This window comes from Pelobates fuscus, chromosome 5 (assembly GCF_036172605.1).
Source record: "Pelobates fuscus isolate aPelFus1 chromosome 5, aPelFus1.pri, whole genome shotgun sequence".
Lineage (NCBI taxonomy): Eukaryota > Metazoa > Chordata > Amphibia > Anura > Pelobatidae > Pelobates > Pelobates fuscus.
In genome coordinates, this window is record NC_086321.1 from 179,997,639 (window position 1) to 180,019,023 (window position 21,385).

The window sequence follows — 21,385 nt, forward strand, 5'->3', positions numbered from 1 at the left end:
GACATTGACTAAGGAGCCTGGCCCAGTGCCAAAATGTCCAAATGCACGAAATTCAATTCAGAATAAGCTACATTTCTTTTCATCCTAATGCATTCGGACAAAACTACACATGGCAAAGGGGAAAATATCTTTTACACAGAGACTTGACTTCGTCCAAAACCCTGTGCGCTACTCAAAAACATCTGTGTGGAGCAGGGGTTCCCAACCCAGCCCCTCAAGTACCTTCAGCCAGTCCAGGATTTAGCGATTACCCTGTTGTGTCTAAAGGATTTTTTTTTTTTTTTTTTTTTTTAATTCTTCTAAACATTTTAGACACAATAGGGTAATCCCTAAATCTTGGATGGTTTGGGAACCACTGATGTAGAGGAATTTTTCATCTACTCCATATACTGCTGAAAACAGCCCCAGGAGAACCCTAGAAATCAGCCTCTTGATGAGAATGGGATACTGGAGTGACACTCAGGCCAATAGTGGGAGAAGGTGAATATACTAATGCATCAAAGTGCTATGAGTTCTAAACTACAGAAACTGAATTATTAGCTGCTTAACCCCTTAAGGACACATGACGTGTGACATGTCATGATTCCCTTTTATTCCAGAAGTTTTTTTGTTTTTTTTAAAGTTTTAAATTTTGAGAATTTGCACAGTTACATCAATTGTCAATTGCTTTTCAAGATAACAGGACAGGAAATAACATGACATGACAATGAAAATGTGGAAAGTAGTTCGGTATTCATCGAAGGGGATGACATTGCATCTTAGTAACTTGTCACAATTAGTTTGCATGTACATTACATCACATTTTAACATAAGGCGAAAGTCTGCTTCATCAACACTGTAATTGAAACTTTGGCTCATAGCAATAGGCATTTGTTGTTCCCCGGACTCTATTAACAACTCTATTAATAGCTATTTCGATGTCCGGGTATGAGTATAGGGGAAGTAGGATGGTACTTGGTGGTTTAATAAAGGGGACTGGGCTCCAGAAGTGGGTGTGTGTCTGGTTTATGTTAAGATGGTTACATTGAGCGGTTATTGAGGTAGTCGCACCAGGGTTGCCAGGTGGCTGTATATGTGGAGTATTTATCTGTGAGGGAGTGGCATGTTTCCTCTAGGCCCCTAATTGTTTCGACTTTTTGTATCCACTCTCAAATGGATGGTGGGTTCGGGTGCTTCCATAGTGCTGGTATAAGTTGGTTCGCTGCAGAGATTAAGTGAGTTAGTAGGTCTGATGTCAATTTAGGTCCGTCTCGGGGAGTAATTAGGAATATGAAGAGTTCTGGGTTAAAAGGGACGTGGGTGTTTAGGACTGACTGTATCATCCCATGAATGCGTTTCCAGTAACTATGGATCACTGGGCATGAAAACCAGATGTGTGTGGTGTTGCCTTCAGGTGCTTGGCATCTCCAACAGTGATGTGAGTGTGTTGGGAATAGGGATCTCAGTTTTGTCGGGGTGTAATGCCATCTCACTATCCTTTTGTAGTTACTCTCCTGGGTTACAGTGTTTCTAGAGGAACTATGAATTTGTGTAAATATGGTGCGCCACGTTTCGGGCGTGAAAGAGGTGTTTAGTTCCTTTTCCCAAGACGAGGTGAATGGTGGTGGATGGTGAGGCATTGTCTTAGCGATCGCTGTGTACATCTCTGAAATGATTTTCTTCTTTAACCCCTTAAGGACCAAACTTCTGGAATAAAAGGGAATCATGACATGTCACACATGTCATGTGTCCTTAAGGGGTTAAGGTATGTTCTTTGCAGAGTAATTCCAATTGTGTGTGGGTTTGGACAGAATTGTGTGCCAGTGGCCCTGTATGAATGAAGTGGGAAAGTTGTCTATATTGAAATGTGTGCAGTACATTGTGACCCCCGGTGATAGTTTGCAGAGGTTTCATCTGATTTCCCGTGCCATCCATAACGTCAGCTAGGTGCAGGTAATGTGAGCCATGATACTGTTTGAATGCTCTACCATCCTCTCCCGGATGAAAAAGAGGGTTGTGTGTGATAGGGTATAGCGGGGAGGGATATGGTGACATCGACTGATGAGTCCTCACTTTAGCCCACATGCGTAGGGTTGGTGAAATTGTGGGGTGTGGGGAGTGTAGTAGGAACGGCTGTCCGGATTTGTGCCATGGTATTGTGTAAATGGGCGCTCTGAAGAAAGTATTTTCTATATGTATCCATTGTGCGGTAGGGTGTGGATGTGTCCAGTCATACAATCTAGTCAGGAGGACCGCTTGGTGATATCTTTCTATGTCTGGGAGGCCGATGCCCCCTTTGTCCTTCGGTCGTGTGAGAAGTGAGTAAGCGAGCCTTAGGTTCTTGTGTACCCATATGTAAGTCGTAAAGGTTTTCCGGATCATCGTGAACCAGGACTTAGGTAGCGCAATTGGTAATACCTGCAGGACATATAAGAGCCTTGGCAGAACATTCATTTTTAGTATGTTCAGCCTGCAGAACCAACCAAATAGGGGTTTATTCCAGGTGCTGAGATCCGAGTGTATGCCCTTCATCAAGCTAGGGAAATTACTCTCAAATAGTCGGGACGCCTCTTTAGTTAGGTGAATACCCAAGTATTTTAGAGTGTGGGGCCCCCATACAAATGGGTGTGCTCGTTGTAGAATGGCTGCGTCGTGAGGGGAAATGTTTAGCGGCAATATCTCACACTTGCTGAGGTTGGCCTTGAAATTATAAATCTTGCTATAGGATTCCATTTCAGCCATTAGGTGAGGTATTGACGATACCGGGTCTGAGATTGTGAATAGCATGTCGTCTGCAAACGCTGCTCTCTTATGTTCTGTCGTGTCTGTTGTGATGCCTCTAATTAGAGCCTTGTCCCTAATCCCCTGAAGGAAGGGCTCCAGGACCAGGACAAATAGGAGAGGCGATAGGGGACACCCTTGTCTGGTGCCATTCCTTATTGCCACTGGTTCCGATAATTGACCATTGACCCCAATATTCGCCGTGGGATGTGAGTAAATCACGTTAAACCATTTAAGCCAGTTTGGGGCGAATCCCATGTATTGTAAGGTGTGTAACAGCATAGTCCAGTCTACCCTGTCAAACGATTTTTCGTCATCAATTGACAGGACTAGACTGGGACAACCATCCCTCGTGGCTGTGTGTATGAGGTTCAGCAGTTTCGTGGTGTTGTGTTTGGCTTTCCTGTTTGGAATGAAACCAGATTGGTCTCCGTGTATCAGTCCTGGCAACAGTGGTCTGAGTCTGTTGGCTAGAATTTTTGTGAACAGCTTTAAGTCGACGTTTATCAATGAGATCGGCCTGTAGCTGCCGCAGTGGGTAGGATCTTTCCCTGGTTTTGGAAGTAGCGTGATTGTTGCGTTCAAGGCTTGTGGGGGGAGAGTGTCTGTTTTGAGCAGAGAATTGAACATGTTTTGGAAGTGTGGTATTATTAAGGGGGCAAATGTCTTATAGTATTTGGCAGTGAGCCCGTCAGGACCTGGGCTTTTCCCTAGTGGTAGATGCTTGATTGCTTGGAGGCATTCGTCCCTTGAAATGGGTTTTTCTAGGGATTCTCGGAGATTGTGGGGTAAGGTATTGTGTATCCTATGAGAGGAAATCGCAGATGTCCGCCGCCGCTGGGGGGGGTCTGTCTCAAATTGTACAGCGAGGAGTAAAAATCTTTAAATTCTGTGAGAATGTCAGTCATTGAGTGTGAGAGTTTGCCTTCTTTAGTGCGAATGGCCGCTATGAATGTGTGTTCCCTTTGGTTTTTTAGTGCATGGGTCAAAAGGCGCCCACATTTACCCCCTTGTGCGTAGAATGTGCTTCTCGTCTTGGCTAGGGAGCGTTTAGTATTGATGTCGAGAATCGTATTTAACTCGGTCCTCTTTTCTACCAGTGTCTTGAATGTGGTAAGGTTTAGATCATTTGTATGTGTTCCCTCTAAGTTCCTAATTTCTCTGGTGAGACTGAGTGTGCAGGATTCCCTCAGCTTTTTGAGTCTAGAGGCAGTCTGAATGAATGTACCTCTTATTGTGCTCTTATGTGCTTCCCAAATGATGGGGTAAGTGGATACCGCGTGTGTGTTGAGCTCGAAATACTGTACCAGGGAGGTCTCAGCTTGATTCCGTATGTCGGGGTGGTTAAGTAAAGTATCATTCAGTTTCCATTGTGTCCTAGTGGGGTGGAGGGAGGGGATCTTAATTCAGAGAGAGATTGGTGCGTGATCGGACCATGTGATTGAATCGTATTTGAAGGAGTGGACCAAGTTTAGGAATCTGTGTGGAAGGAGAAACAAGTCGATTCTCGAGTAGGAGCATGAGGAGTATGAGTAATAGGAATAGTCCCGCTCAGCGGGGTGTAAAACTCGCCAGCAATCATAGAGCTGGTGCGAGTCTAGAAGTTTTTGGATAAGTGCCCGTGTTGAAGCCTGATATGTAGAGGCTTGGTAGTGTCTAGTGCTCCATCTAGGGAGATGTTGAGGTCACCTCCTAAGATCAACATGCCGTCAGTGAATTGTACCAACTGCTTGATTATATTACGTAGGGCCTGGAATTGTTTTCTATTAGGAAGGTAAATGTTAGCCAGAGTAATTGGATTTGAGCCCATGTGGCCCTTCAGAAAGATATATCTCCCACTGTCATCAGACATATGTTCTTTGTATGTGAATGGCAGATGTGGGGAAAGGAGGATCGCTACTCCCCGTGATTTCGAGTCTACGTAATTGCTAAAGTATCCCTTTGTGTAGTGTCTAGATTTTAATGATGGTGCTGAGTCTTTGCGAAAGTGCGTCTCTTGGATAAATACCACTTCCGCTTTTGTTTTATGATAATCCGTGAGGGCCATGTGACGTTTTTCGGGGGTATTCAGCCCTCTAGCATTATGTGAAAGTATGGAAATTGTTGCCATAGCTGAGGGTTCAGGGAGGGGGGAGGTGGGGAAGGAGTTACTGTGATCGTATGAGGTGGTTGTCTTTGCCTATACCTGTGGGCGCTGTGTGGTGGGTACCCTGTTTGTTTGAAATAAGCCAATAGAATGACAAGCGTTACAAAGATTCTTAAACCGAAAGGTGTTACCGCAATAAGCGATGTCAGCATGAAATACAAACTTTAACATAACAAAACTATATACAATAAGTAGTGTTGGTTGGTGAAACCACAAGTAGAGATGTCGTGAGGTTACTGGTGTTGCTTTTTGGCAACTATAGAAATAACTAGGGTCCGCCCCTGAGATGTCCCGTAGTCTACAGTGGGCAAGGTTGAAATTACCCTGATACAGTTGGTGGGGGGGGGGAAAGTGGACAAGGTTTTTTTTTTTTTGCTTGATATTTCCTTTTTTATAAGTATCGTTATTTACTGTTTTAACAAATTACAACATAGTGGGCTCTTGGAGCACACGGATCTGAACCGCAAAATAGCTTGTTAATGCTTCGTGGAGGTAAATGTCATGAAGGTCATGAAGGAGGAAGTCGAGTGAAACCTTATGGGGGGGTGAGGGTTGGTGAGGGTTGGTAGATAAATTCCCAAACGTGTGGGGAATGTGAGGTATCGTGCGTTTGGTACCTCCGATTTATATTTCAGGTATTTTTTTTTTTTTTTTTAAATTTCCCTCTTCTTCCCTCCTTAGTAACCTTTCCCTCCCCGGGATATCCCCTTTCCGTCAAGTGTTGGTATATTAACCCCTTCTCTAAATGTTAGGGTGCATCGTATCTTAGTGTATCTGGGCTTTGCTGCCCTCTCGGACCGGTTTAGCCCAGGTCAGTCAGTACCCTTGTCTTCCCATCTCGTCATGAGGCATACATATTTCCTTAGAGTGGAAAGTACTGGGTAAACCTACGGTCATATCTAATCAGCGTCGCAAGTCACCCGTATAATACCGGTGCATGTCATTTTCACAGTTACAGAGGGTAAAAACATACGCATTTATACGACCTGAGGTTTCAGCACCGACTGGATTGTCCATTCGTGTGGGCAATAGGGATAGATCCCTGTCGAAACCATGGCGTCGGAGTATGTCCAAGTCTGAGTAGATGGCCCTATCTGGGAGCAAAGGCCAGCGTCACTGTAGTGAAAATCAGTCGTGTATAGAAGGGTATCGTGGGGATACGACTGGAAAGTGATAGTCGAGACGGTTTAGTGTCCTGCGGCTTTGGTCTGTCCTCCTTCTGCTTGTTGAGAATGTTCAGCTTGATTCGCCGTTGCCTCTTAGCCGTGGATCTCCATCGTGGTCTCTGTTGTAGAGATGGGGCAGTTAATGCTGGATCCGGTGCGTACCAGTCCATGATGGATGTTTCTGCCAGGTTCAGCGCCTTGGTGAAGGGTATGATGTCCAGATGCGCGGAGATCGTGTACGTGGTTCCGCGGGTGTTTACAATGAGGGCAAAGGGGAAACCCCATCTGTACCGTAGGTTGCGTGCACGGAGCTGGTCTGTGATTGGCCTTAGGGCCCTTCTCGCTTGCAGAGTGTACCAGGATAGATCCTGATAGATCTGTATTTCGTGTCCCTGATATAACATGGGACCGGAGGTTTCCCTGAGGTGTTTCAGAATATCTTCCTTTAGAGCATAGTAGTGGATGCGGCAGATAATATCTCTTGGTGTATCGCCTACCGCTGCTTTGGAGCGATGTGCTCTGTCCAGAATAACCGGGGAGTCTGGCTTACGATTAAGTATAAGATTGAATAGCGAGGCCAGGATGTTATATAGGTTTTCCCCTTATACGCAGATTATTTCTCCTGCCCCTATTATCGATGTCGTCTAGAGAGCGTTGCATCATAGATAAGTGCCTTTCTTGGGCTTGGACTTTAGCTTATAGGGAGTGCATTAATGTTTGGTGTGACCCCCTTTCATCCTCTAAGTCTTGGACCCTGCGGCCTACCTGAGTTATTTCTGAGCTGAGACCCTCCATCTTCTGCTGGAAGGTGGTTTCCAATTTCCCCAGCATCTGTGCCAGATCGGCTCTGGATGTCAGATTTCTCAGCATGTCTTTAATATCGGTGTCCATCGATGTGTGTGATGTGTCCGATGGTGTGGGGCTCGGCGTATCCGAGTCAGTGTTTACCGCCACCGCCGCCGGTGCCGAGATCCGCCACGCGGTTGGAATATTCCCTGAATAAACGGGTGACAGTACCCGATTTTCCTGCAGGGGTCTTCCCGGAATGCTGGGGGGCAGGGTGAGCCTTTTTGTGGTTTCCCATTGTGGCTAAATACCTCAGTTTTCTGCGTTTTTTGTCCGTGCAGCTCAGGAGCTGAATCACTGTGCTGCCATGTAGCTCGGCTGTCGGCCACGCCCCTTTATTCCAGAAGTTTGGTCCTTAAGGGGTTAAAGGAAGGTACATTGCATGTATGGGGGAGTCTCGGAGATATGGAGACCTCCACATGTGGTGGTCCTGCACACTTAACTAAATGTTGTCAACTCATCCACTCGGAAACCTATGTGGTCTTGTATACGTCCCCTGCCTTTGCAGATCATGCCAATGCTGTTACATCACACTAAATTGCCCCTTTGACTGTATAAAAAATTCTTGACTAAACATCTACTCAATGCAGCTAAGTCCCTAATCCCTGGTAGATGGCGGACGACGGGTGTGTTTTCCCTACGTCAATAGATGGCGAAAGTGTTATTTACCTCACGCCTTCCCTTCATGGATGCTCAGACCTAAGCCCTGTGGGGTATCTAGCAGCACTTAGGTCCTGGGTTTGTCTTTGTGATTCGTGGTTCGTCTCAGTTTGGGAGAGGGGCTCACTTTTTTCTCATCTCCATTTACCTCCTCTTCTTCTTTCCTCACTTAAAATTCTAGTGTTGGGAATCTGGGTTGGTTACTTAGGAATCTTCTGGGCAAGAGCCAGAACTGACCAGGTTTGCAGTGACCACACTCAATATCAGTTATAGTTACAAAGTTGAACTTCAAGCTGTCCTTACATATAGTGCCCATTACACAGGTTCCCATGGGTATCACCAGGAATTGTTATATTTATATTGTCATGGTTGTAAACTATATTCAGAATGTTTGAAGTGACTACTGCCTTCTTAAATCATTATTGACTATGTTCCTTCTTATTCCACCAAATAAATAATCCGCTAATTATTGAATACTGCATATTTAAAGGGTTGCTCCAAGCACCATGATCAGTGATCTGAAGTGGGCACAGTGCCTGCCGCAGTAGTTTCCAAACCACTTCTCAAGCCCCTCCGACCAGTACAGGAATTGGGAATTATCCAGTTCTGTCAAGTTGTATTTTTATTTCTTTTTCTAATAACACCTTAGACACAACTTGGTAATCCCTAAATCCTGCACTGGCAGGCATGCCTCGAGGACTGGTCTGGAAACTGTATGTGCAGCGTTTTGCATTGAAACCCTACACTTAAGAGATTAACAGCTTTGCTTGCTGAGGTGTTACTAGACCTCCGCAGCATCATTGGTGTGCCATTAGCCAGCCAGGAACAAGAGTTCCAAGCTGGTTAATGTACATTCTGTGCATATACCATAGGCCAGTACAGGACCCATTTCTAGAAAAGATGACAAACAATTAAAAATGATTTGCCCCATTACCAGGAAACAGTGCCACAATATTTCCTGCATCAAGAACATTACAGTAGGTTGTAGTGGTTATTATTAAAACAACATTATAAACAAACTGCTTACCCACAGTAGTTTATTCTTATACAAATAATTCCAGCAGCTATCCATTGTGTTGTTAAACTAATGGATTCCTAATTGATTGATAAAACCTCAATCCAATTTCTCCCCAAAACAAGGACAGAAGGTGCCTGTAGCAAGTGTGTTAAAAAATGATAAGCTTAGAGTCATGTCTACAAATGCTTGCAGTTTAGGGAATAAGATCCCTGAACTTGTGGCAATAATGGCAACTGATAATGTAGATTTAGTTGCTTTTACGGAGACATGGTGTAATGAAAAAAAAAAATAACTGGGACATAGCAATACCAGGGTACTCTTTATATAGAAAAGACAGGGAAGGCAAGAAAGAGGGGGGGGGGGGGGAAGAGGGGAGACCCTGTATGTGAAGGATAGCATAAAATCTAGCCTAATAAAAGTTAGGGAGGCGAACATAGAGTCCGTTCGGGTTATGTTAGAATTTGGTAATAGCACAGTAACTCATGTAGGTGTGATCTATAGGCCCCATGGACAAATAGAAGTGTTAGATAATCTACTAGTTGAGGAAATAGCTAGAATTACAATGAAGGGGGAAGTTAGCATCATGTGTGACTTTAATCTTCTTGATATGAATTGGAAAACCAAAGTAGCTGCTTGTGCCACATATATTCTAAACTCCCTACTGGGATTGTCTCTAAAACAAGTCGTTGAGGAGCCAACTCGTAAAGAGGCCATACTAGATTTAGTGTTAACAAATGTATATTTGGTATCAGATATTACTGTAGGGGAAAGTCTAGTGATCAGTCAGTCAGTGTGGGTTAATATAAGAATAGTCACACCACACAAAAACAAAAAAGTTTTAGACTTTAGAAAAACAGACTTTTCTAAAATTAGAATATGTGTAAAGCAGTCATTATCAGACTGGAGCAATTTAAATGGAGTCCAATAGAAATTGGATTATTTAAAAGTTGCACTGCTGAAGGCAACAGAAAATTGCATTAGGCTTGTCCGTAAAAGCCAAAAATTCAAGAATCCACTGTGGTACTCTGCAGATGTGGCCAAAAGTAATTATAAAAAAAACCTGAGTGAGGAAGATAGGCAAATCTATAAGATTAGGCAGAAAGAGGCTAAGCAAGTTATAAGAGCTTCCAAATCATACACAAAAGAGAAAATAGCACAGTCAGTAAAAAAAAAAAAAAAAAAAAAAAAAAAAAAAAAAGGGGACAAAACATGTTTTAGATACATAAATGAGAAAAGGAAAGTAAAACAAGGATTAGTTCGTTTAAAAACAAAAGAACAAAGGTATGTAGAAGAGGATAAAGGTTTAGCTGACTGCCTCAATGAATATTTTTGTTCAGTATTTACAGATGGAAAGGAAGGAAAGGGGCCTCAGTTAAGAAAAAGGACAAATAAGTAATTTGTTACATGTGATTTTACAGAGGAAGAGGTTCTATTTCAATTTTCAAAAGTAAAGACAAATAAGTCAATGGGACCCGATGAAATACACCCAAAGTTATTAAAAGAGCTTAGTGGTGTTCTAGCAAAACCATTAACAGATTAATTTAACCAATCATTGTTAACAGGAGTAGTCCCAGAAGATTGTAAGTTAGCAAATGTTGTGCCCGTTCACAAGAAAAGTAGTAGGGAAGAGTCGAGCAACTATAGGCCAGTAAGCCTTACTTCAGTAGTGGGGAAAATTAATGGAAACCATGTTAAAGGATAGGATTGTTGAACATCTAAAATCACATGGATTTCAAGATCAGAGACAACATGGGTTTACTTCAGGGAGATCACTGTTGCACATAGAAGGCTTATCAATAAACTGCAATCTTTAAGTTTGGATTCCAATATTGTTGAATGGGTAAGGCAGTGGCTGAGTGACAGGCAACAGAGGGTTGTAGTCTATGGAGTATATTCGAAGCATGGGCTTGTCACTTGTGGGGAACCTCAGGGATTTGTACTTGAACCCATTCTCTTTAATATTTTTTATTAGTGATATTGCAGAAGGTCTTGATGGTAAGGTATGTCTTTTTGCTGATGAAACTAAGATATGCAACAGGGTTTATGTTCCAGGAGGGAGAAGCCTAATTGCAATTGATTTAGGTAAACTAGAAAAATGGTTGTGGCAACTGACATTTAATGTGGATAAGTTCAAGATAATGCATCTTGGACGTAAAAACCCAAGGGCAGAGTACAGAATATTTGATAGAGTCTTAACCTCAACATGTGAGGAAAGAGATTTATGGGTGATTATTTCTGACGGCTGAAAGGTAGGCAGACAATGTAATAGAGCAGCAGGAAATGCAAGCAGAATGCTTGGTTGTATAGGGAGATGTATTAGCAGTAGAAAGAGGGAAGTGCTCATGCCATTGTACAGAACACTGGTGAAACTTCACTTGGAGTATTGTACACAGAACTGGAGACCGTATCTCCAGAAGGATATTGATACTTTAGAGAGAGTTCAGAGAAGGGCTAATACATTTGTTAATGGATTACAGGATAAAACATACAAGGAAAGGTTAAAGGAACTTAACATGTATAGCTTTGAGGAATGGCCAGACAGGGGGGATATGATAGAAACATTTAAATACATAAAAGAGAATCAACACAGTAAAGGAGGAGACTATATTTAAAAGGAGAAAAACTACCACAACAAGAAGACAGTCTTAAATTAGAGGGGCAAAGGTTTAAAAATATCAGGAATTATTACTTTACTGAGAGGGTAGTGGATGCATGGAATAGCCTTCCAGCTGAAGTGGTAGAGGTTAACACACTAAAGGAGTTTAAAGGGAATCTCCAGTGCCAGGAAAACAATCCGTTTTCCTGGCACTGGAGGTACCCTCTCTCCCTCCCACCCCCCAATCCCCAGTTACTGAAGGGGTGAAAACCCCTTCAGTCACTTACCTGAGGCAGCGACGATGTCCCTCGTCGCTGTCTCCTCCTCCGCGCCGCTCCACCTTCTTACTCCTTCGGCCGGTTGGCGAGACTGATCCCGCCCACCGGCCGAGGAGACCTAATGCGCATGCGCGGCAATTCCACGCATGCGCATTAGGTCTCCCCATAGGAAAGCATTGAAAACGAATTTCAATGCTTTCCTATGGGGATTTGAGCGACGCTGGAAGTCCTCACACAGCGTGAGGATGTCCAGCGACGCTCTAGCACAGGTTTTCTGTGCTATAGAGCAGGAAGTGCCCTCTAGTGGCTGTCTAGTAGACAGCCACTAGAGGTGGAGTTAACCCTGCAAGGTAATTATTGCAGTTTATAAAAAACTGCAATAATTACACTTGCAGGGTTACGAGTAGTGGGAGTTGGCACCCAGACCACTCCAATGGGCAGAAGTGGTCTGGGTGCCTGGAGTGTCCCTTTAACCCCTTAAGGACACACGACGTGTGTGACACGTCATGATTCCCTTTTATTCCAGAAGTTTGGTCCTTAAGGGGTTAAGCATGCGTGGAATAGGCATAAGGCTATCCTAACTATAAGATAAGGCCAGGGACTAATGAAAGTATTTTGAAAATTGGGCAGATTAGATGGGCCGAATGGTTCTTATCTGCCGTCACATTCTATGTTTCTATGTAACCTACCAAGTGTTCCTCCCCCCTCTTCACTTTCTACCTGGGATTCCTCCATACCTATTTGTCCTTTATCTCCCCGATTTATTTTTAAATTACTTCTCTCTCAATCATTCTGCTAGTTCCCTTACCCATAACCAAGGATAGCTACCAACTGTGACCAATCAATCTCAGATGTAACCTCCATCTTATATATCCATAAAGCAGTGCCCTTCTCATTTGTCACTCAACTGAAATAGATGGTACCAGTCAACTTATTGATTGTTTAATATGTATAGAATTTTTTGTGTATGTGCACTTTATACCTTACTGACAAAATGTTTGCGTTTGTCTACATTAATCTATAAAAGTAAATGACCATAAAGAATTCAAAGTACAACATCTAGATTTATTTTACTTGCAGCAAATATATTGCTGTTATGGCACAACTTAGCATTTAATGTATATTGATATACATGATTCCTTGAACACAATAAGCACATTTCAACATTCGGAATCATGGGACCTTGATGTTGCCCTGTCAAGCAAAAATGTTTTATACCTACCTCAACTCAGTAAACCCTGTAATTACATGTGCTGGTTGTGTCATAAAGCAATAGTCCCCAAAAACAAGGCAATATGTTTTCTTTATGGAACAGTTAACGCATAATATGTACATATATGCATTGTACAGATTTGCCACAAAGTACAATTATCTGTTACATTACATACACAGTAGTAACTTAAATTCGAGTATTAGCCTAGATCCAACGGTTTACTGTGGTAGGCCAAACATTGAACGCTTCCATTACCCAATCCCTTACCATGTAACCTGTGACTGGAGCCTCTCTTGGAGCAACACGCAGTCCTTGGCTGAGAATACCAACATAGTTTGACAGACGTGATCCATGCCAGAGAAGCATCCTGTCCAAAAAACAAAACAAACAAATAAAATGAATTAAAAAAATTATAAAAACAAATATTATAGTAAGTTTCTCTTATTTTTGAAAATTTTAGTTCTGTACCATAGGAGAAGCATGGTTTACAGAATATTTTTTTATATTTAATGGCATAATTTAAATGTAAAAAACACACCTTGATAACGAGGACTCAAGTATTTGTTTTTGCAAGAGACGGTCTTTTTTATAACTCATTTACTAGCTACTTAGTTAACAGTGTAAATCTGATTTCGATGTTGCTCCTCCACTCAGAAATGTTTGGATCTCTCCTTTTAGCTTAATGCACAGCTTGCCTATATAGTGGACCAGCAATTTAAAAAGCCTAATCAGTATTGGTAAATGGAAGAAATATCAAAGATCGTTACATATGCAGAATCCTATTGGATCTTCATATATAGATATCATAAGTGCATTCTTCTAGCTGTATCTAGTTATTGCATCTCTTGTCTGAATACACACACACACAAACATTTTATAGACCGGCTTAGCCATGACTAACAGCCTGTATGCAGCTGTTACAAAGAACAAGAGAGATGAGATGTTATTTGTTCAGGCTAAACAGACTGTGTGGCCGATTATTATTGGCATTTATATAGCTCCAACATATTTCACAGCGCTCTCCAATTTTATCTTCTTATTTCAGCAACCTTGGATGAACTAGAATATTCTAAACCCTTGCATTGTAACACAGCAAAAACATATTAACACATTATTTACCAGTGATAATACTACATCACATAAGAATTAAAAAAGTTCAAGTTGTTTATAAGGTTGAGTGTCCTAAATCGTTAAACTGAGAAGATTTGTTAATTTATCCATTTAAAAACTCTTCCAAATTAGGTAATCAGTCCCTCAAACGGGTATCAGAGCAGTATTATAGTGTGAATATTCAAATCTTGAGACTTTGGAAGCCATGTCGTTTTAATTCTTCCAATTTTGATTGGGACTTTGTTGGAATAAGTCAGGAAAAGCTGTGGTTAATGAGTGTCTCTAGGGCAATGGGGAGCATTGGTGTAGTGTGTCTGCCTGATGACAGAGCATCTGGTGTTTATAAACAAATTTTCTAAACAAATGAACAGTTGGCCTGGTCAAAGAAGGAGGTTTGTGGTGATGTGTACTGTGATTTTATCTTAGCTGTTATGATATCAATAAACCAATATAAACTTTCAGAATGTATTCAGTATTAGAAATTCTGCAATGACAATAGTGTTCAGGAACAAAAACTTTGTGTAGCAATACAAATACAAAACAATAGCCTGTAGCATATGTGTACAGTCTAGTGCAGTAGTTCCCAAAAGGACAAATCCCCAGATGAATTCAAACTACAACTTCCATGATGCCATGTCATTCTAAAGGCATGTAAAGACACGCAAAGTATCATGGGAGTTGTCGTTCTACAACATCTGGCTGCCTACCTTTTGGGCAACCCTCGTCTAGTGTGTCATAGTTGCAATTCTGAAATGCAGTCCGGTGATAATACAATGGTTTAATTAACTGCACTGTGTTCAGAACTTCAAAGGCATAAAGACAATAGAGATAGATTATGGAAGAGTCTAGACATTGGAAATATAAGTCCTCAAGAGTCACAATTTCAATAAAGATGCACATTAAATTATTTTGCACTGACTGTTTGCAATTGAACAAAAATATTATTTACTATTTTCAGTCAGTCCGTTTCAGGCAAATTGCTTAACTTTCAGTGGCGCAAATTAAAAAGTAAAAAAAAATAAAAAAAAAAATTCTATAATATATATATATATATATATATATATATATATATATATATATATATATATATATATATATATATATATATATACATATATATATACACATATACATATACACACACACACACACATGACCCCACCTGTGGAATGGAATGTAGGGACATAAGGGAGATTTTATATATATATATACATATATATATATATATATATATATATATATATATGTTGAAAATCTCCCTTATGTCCCTACATTCCATTCCACAGGTGGGGTCATGTGTACTTAGCGGAAGTTTCTATCACTAGATGCTGAGAAAGCACTGGCTCTTCCTCTCTGCAAAAGTTTGAATTTCCACAGATGTTTAGGTCGGTGGTAGATGCCTTGTATAGTAACCCATTTGCGAAGGTGGTCAGTAGTGGGTTTATTTCTGAGACAGACATTCACAATCTAACGGATCCAGGCAAGGCTGCCCCCTTTCGCCTTTACTATATGTATTGGCCTTGGAACCCTTTACCCACTTACTTCGAGAGAATGTAAATATACACGGTATAAAATTGCACAATCGAGAATATAAACTCACTTTTTGCAGATGACATCCTTCTTACCATGACACAACCACACATTTCATTACAAACATTCACCACATTATTACATCAATATGATAACTGTTCATTTTGACTGGAGATGTGCTAATTTCCCCCTATTCCCCCTATTCTCCCCAAACTACAGTACCTATTTCAAACTCTTCCAATTTTCATTTCAGCTTATTATTTCAAAGAGACTAAAAAATGAATAAACACCTCTATTTGTGCAAATAACATCCCAAGAATAGCAGCATTCACACTTTATAACAAATTTACCCAAGGAGGAATTAATCTCCCTAATGTAAAACTATACCATTAGGTGGAAATTATTACTTTCATAGCACCAGCACAAATACAATTCAACCCGCCGCAATGGGTACATTTAGAAGATACAATAACACAGGGTCATTCCTTTCTGTCTTTACTATGGCTGCCAAGACATCTCAGACCCAAAAAAGTATCAATGCTACCCACAACAACATTGACTATTAATGTTTGGGATACCCATAGACATATACATAGCACTAGTGAACCATTCTCACTAGCTATCCCAATCTTAACATAAGATCTATTGTTCCTGATTTTAATTATGAAATTTGGGTACGACATCATATTAGGTTTATGTTCAAATTATTCCAAGGTACTACTTTCTATGATTTTTGCATGTTGCAAACAATTTATAAAGTCCCCTTCATTGCACAACTGTGGATGCAGGAACAAAATAAATATAAAAGAGGAATTTTAAATGAGCAACAGCTGACGATCTTTCAAAAAAATTCTGCTAAAATGATAACCAGCAACTAAATTAATATCTTTACTTTATTCTAATTCAATAGGCTCGAGTCTGATCAAAAAAACTTTAATTTTACTCACTGTAAATTCCCTTTTCCTTAATATGGTGGCAGTACAATAGGCATGTACGCTTCCCAATGGACAAGTATCTGAAATAAACAATTAACATAAAAGTTCCTCCCCCAACCTGCCATGGAACCTCAGTACGTCCCAATAAACCCTCAGAGACATATTACTGCAAAAATATCAAATTTATTAACAAAGGGAGGGAGTGATGTACTGCCACCATATTAAGGAAAAAGGAATTTACTGTGAGTAATATTGCAGTTTTTCCTGACATATGGTGGCAGTACAATAGGAATATATCGAGATCCCAGAGCTATGGGCGGGAATTAGGCAACCACCGCTTGTAATGCCTTATGCCCGAAAGCAGCATCAGAGGTAGAGAATACATAGTCTGTAATGCTTGACGAAGGTGTTGAATGAAGACCATGTAGCGACTCTGCAGATATCTTCAGGTGAAGCATGTGATTTTTTTTGCGGCCCAGGAAGCAGCCATGGCTCTAGTAGAATGAGCTTTTGAAGAGGCAGGCAGAGGCAGATTTGAGGCAGAATAAGCCAATTTAATCATGTCCACAAGCCATCTCGCTAATGTAGACTTGGAGGCAATATGACCATTACATTTTACAAAGAAATTGACAAAAAGATGGTCAGTCTTCCTGTATTTAGAGGAGCGGTCTAAGTAGATCTTCAGAGATTTACGACATCCAACTTGTGCCAATTATCATCCAAATCGGAGACAGGTGGATAACCAAAGGAAAGCAGGGAAATTGGTTGATTGATAGCCTTGGAAGAGATGACTTTCAGTAGAAATGAAGGTTTCGGATACATAACTTGTCAGGAAGAATTTTAGTAAATTCAGCAGAAGATGAAAGGGCCTGAATTTCACCTATCCTCTTAGCGGAAGTTATGGGCACCAAAAATGCAGTTTTCAGAGACAGGAGCCTCAGGGAAGTTTCCTCCAAAGGTTCGAAAGGCTGGGTACAAAGAGACTTCAAAACCAAAGATAGGCCCCAAGAGGGAAAAAATAAAAAAACTCCTTTCTTGGAAACTTGATAAGCATGACAGCCTTAAAATAATCTCCTAACAAGAGGATTTGAAGTTAAGTTTTAAGAGAGCAGAAACTTTAACTTTGAGAGTAGATAAACTAAGACCTCCTTTAAGGCAGTCTTGAAGAAAATGCAAGATTGTATCAGTAGAAGGAGAAGATATTATGCAATGATGAGATATGCACCAATGAAGACATTTTGTCCAAATTTTCAAGTAGATAGCAGAGGTAGAGCTTCTGGAAGAATTTAGCAGCAACTTGAACCTCTCTTTCTTAATGCCCTTATTATGCAGGATTAGCCGTGCAGCAGCCAAGATGTAAATTTGAACACCTCTACTGAAACCCCTTCGTTCTCCAGGAGATCTGTTGACACCGGAAGTTCCCAGTACTTGAAAACCATCTTCATTAAAAGCAAGAACCAGCTTTGATTTGGCCAGTATGGAATTATGGCCAGCACCATTGCTTGTTCTGTTTTCACCTTTTGCAGAATCCTTGGGATTAGGCTCACTGGGGGAAATATGTATGCAAGGCTTAGGTCCCACCTGACTCACAGCCCATCCAGAACCAGAGGCATTTCTGCCTTGAAGAGAGAGGCAAATGTTATCAACTTTGCATTTGACCTTCTTGCCATCAGATCGATGACAGGCAGACCGAATCTTTTCACTAGTTGAGAAAAAATGACAGGATTCAGAGACCACTTGTTCTGGGACCATTTTGATCTGCTCAAATCATCTGCTATAATGTGGTCTATCCCTCGTATGTAAGTAACGGACAGGTCGTCTAGAAGACTTTGAGCCCAGGACTTAATCCTAGTGCAATTTTCTTACCCTCGTACCTCTTTGTTCAGGTAAGCCACCGTAGTCTGTCTGACTGAATTTTCACCGCTTTCCACAATATGAGAGCTCTGAACTGATGAAAAGCGTATAAGACGGTTATCAACTCCTTGTAATTTGAAGATTCCCTTTTTTCATCTTCTGACCATGTGCCATGCCTTAAGTGACATTGCAGGTGAGCCCTCCAATCTGTATTTGAAGCGTCCGTTGGAATTATGGCCCAATATTTTGGTAAAAAAGATAGACCTTGAAACTGGTCTTTTGCCACCAAGTTAGTTGTATTTTTACAAGATCAGATATACTTATCAATGCAGCCAAGTCGTCTTCTTTGACCACTGCGCAAGAATTTGCCACTGTAAAGGGCTTGATTCTGCTCTGGCCCATTTTACTGCTTGGATGGTGGAGGTGAGGTGTCCCAACACCAGCATAGCTTTTCTCACAGAACATTCTGGTTTTCGCGAAAGATCGGTTATCAGTTTCTTTATATTTTTTTTTTCCCCCAGTTAGGTGAACAGAAAGAGTGTCTGACTTGACTAAAAAACCTAGAAACTGAATGGACCATGTATGAAGCAGACAGGATTTATAGAGGGTTATAACCCAACAATGATCTTCCAGGATTCTGAGGGTGTAAGCCACTTACGACTCTAGAGCGTGTCTTGAATTTGCCTTTATGAACCAGTCGTCCAAGTATGGAACAACTGTGATTCCTTGCACCCTTAAGAATGCTTGATAGGCGTGACAACCTTTGTAAAAAAAAAAAAAGCTGGGAGCCGAGGCGAGACTGAATGGAAGGGCTTTGAATTGAAAGTGATGAACATTGTGACCTTTTCTTATGGCAAACCGCAGGTATTTTCTTGAGTCTACATCCATACAAATGTGAAAGTAGGCATCTTTTAAATCCAAAGTCAAAATGGGACGAAAGGACATATCTGGTTTTGAGACCAGGAACAACCGGGAGTAGATATCCTTATATAGCTGGGTACCGGGAACTCTTTCTATAATACCTTTCTTTAAAAGAGTGAACGTAGCGGAGAAGAGGGCTTGGTTTCTTACTTTTGAACGGTAGGAGGCAAAGAAACTTGGTCTTGGTACACCTAAGAACTTTATTCTGTATCCTTTCGCAACCATATTCAGAATCCATGGATTTGCAATGGTCTCCCTCCATCTGTGAGCAAATTGTATCCCTCCGCCCAGTCGTATGGCGTCAATGTTTTTGCGGTCAGATTTGATGTATTTGTGTGCGTCAAACCTCAAATCTTTCCTTTGTTGAAGAAAAAAACCTGTGTTTGTCTTGATTCCCCAACGGTTTTTGTACTGGAAGTTCTTGTATCTGGGTTTCCATGAATGCTTCCCGTCCTGAGGGAGAACCCTTTTGGTTTCCAACATCTGTTGGATTAATTATTCCAAAGGAGAACCAAACAATTTCTTCCTCTCCAAAGGAAGTTCATACAGTGCAGACTTTGATGCCTTATCAGCCGTCCAGACCTCAAGCCAAAGAGCCATGCGGGCCACAGATGTCAAACCCATGACACGAGCCGAAAGTTTAATCACCTCTGTGATAACATCTAGCAGGTATTCATTGGATAACCTTACATTTTGGATAACACTTTGTCTTGAAATTCACCAAGACTATCTTCCAATCCTTGAAGCCAAAGGTACTGAGCTTTAGCCACTGAAGCAGCCTGCTGCCTGATATGCTCATCTGCTGGATGTTTCTGCCCTTTTTTCCATAGGGTCTTTAAGACTAGAGACTTCTCCAATCGGAATGGTAGTCTTTTTAGACAACTGAGCAACTTGTACGTCAACGACTGGCAAGTCTTCCCACTGGTTTTCTCCATGTAGTTTAACAATGCTCTTGAAATGTCTGGAAATAAATGCCCCCTTTTTTTTCAGGGTTCTTCCACTCTCTGTACATAAGTTCCAGAATCTGTTGTTGAACTGGAAGGGCTTTCCTATTTGCTTTATCTGATGTGTCATCAGAGAAGGTAACATCAACTTCCTTATCGGTAACACTGACTTCCTTCACAGCACACAGACATTTTCAACACCAGCAGGCTAGCACACATACTTGGCTAATTATCCCCCTTATGGGTTCCTTCAAGTGTGGGCGGTGTGTTGCCTGCAAATTTATTAAACGCGATTCGAAAAATGTAACCGACAGTGAAGGCAGTCATTTAATATCACCTCATTCTTTAACTGCAACACCGCAGGTTTGGTTTACCTTCTTACTTAGAAACGTGACTCCAAATATGTAGGCAAAAGAAAGGATCAAGGAACATTGAGGTCTCCCAAGCTAACTATAGAGACTCCCATCGCCCGTCACTTAAAGGAACACCACTCAGGTGACTCAAAAAGTCTCCGCTTCTGTGGGTTGAAACTGGTAAAACGTGACAAAAGAAGGGGCGACTACGATAGATTTTTGAGACCAGGGCCGGACTGGCCCACCGGGATACCGGGAAATTTCCCGGTGGGCCGCGGCACCTGGGGGGCTGGAGAGTGAGAGGGAGCCCTGCTGTCTAATAAAATCGCGGCCGCCGGCCGCATGTCAGTGCCGCCGGGTGGCCGGTCCGGCGGCACACTCTGAGGTGATTACTCACCTTGCGGCCGCCTAAGCGATGCAGCAGCACACTCACTGATACTGACAGCAGCATAGCTGTCAGCACAGGAGGACTGAGGGAGGGGGCGGAGCTAACTACCAAGCTCCCTCGCGGTTCCCATAATTCCCAGCATCTATAGATCATAGAGTAGGGATTACTCTATGATCTGTAGATGCTGGGAATTATGGGAACCGGGAGGGAGCATGGTAGTTAGCTCCGCCTCCTCCCTCAGTCCTCCTGTAGCAGCAGCAGGTACAGAGAAAAATAGGGGAAGGGGACAAAAAGAGGGGAAGGGGGGGACAAATAGAGGGGAAGGGGGGACAAATAGAGGGGAAGTGGAGGACAAAAAGAGGGGAAGGGGGACAAATAGAGGGGTAATAGAAACACTGGGGAAGGGGGGACACAGAGACTGAGGGGTAATAGAGAGACAGGGGATGGGGGGGACAAAGAGAGGGGTAATAGAGAGACACCAGGGAAGGGGGGGGGGGGCAAAGAGACAGAAGGGTAATAGAGAGACAGGGGATGGGGGGGGACAAAGAGAGGGGTAATAGAGAGACACCAGGGAAGGGGGGGGACAAAGAGACAGAGGGGTAATAGAGAGACAGGGGATGGGGAAATAAAGAGAGGGGTAATAGAGAGACATAGGGGTTGGGGGGAC

At 41.9% G+C, this 21,385-nt stretch overlaps 1 protein-coding gene and 1 long non-coding RNA gene across 3 annotated transcripts in view; both read right to left on the reverse strand.

Moving 5' to 3' along the window:
* LOC134612681 (uncharacterized) overlaps positions 1 to 21,385 on the reverse strand; it is a 645,290-nt gene that overhangs the window by 403,955 nt on the left and 219,950 nt on the right. The gene's annotated exons all lie outside the window — the stretch shown is intronic.
* The window catches only part of PARP2 (poly(ADP-ribose) polymerase 2), a 79,521-nt gene that overhangs the window by 1,422 nt on the left and 56,714 nt on the right, over positions 1 to 21,385 (reverse strand). For both annotated transcript variants that reach the window (XM_063454800.1, XM_063454799.1), the window contains exon 16: positions 12,951 to 13,050. In XM_063454800.1, the coding sequence (XP_063310870.1) occupies positions 12,951 to 13,050 (100 nt within the window). The remainder of the gene's footprint in view (positions 1 to 12,950; positions 13,051 to 21,385) is intronic.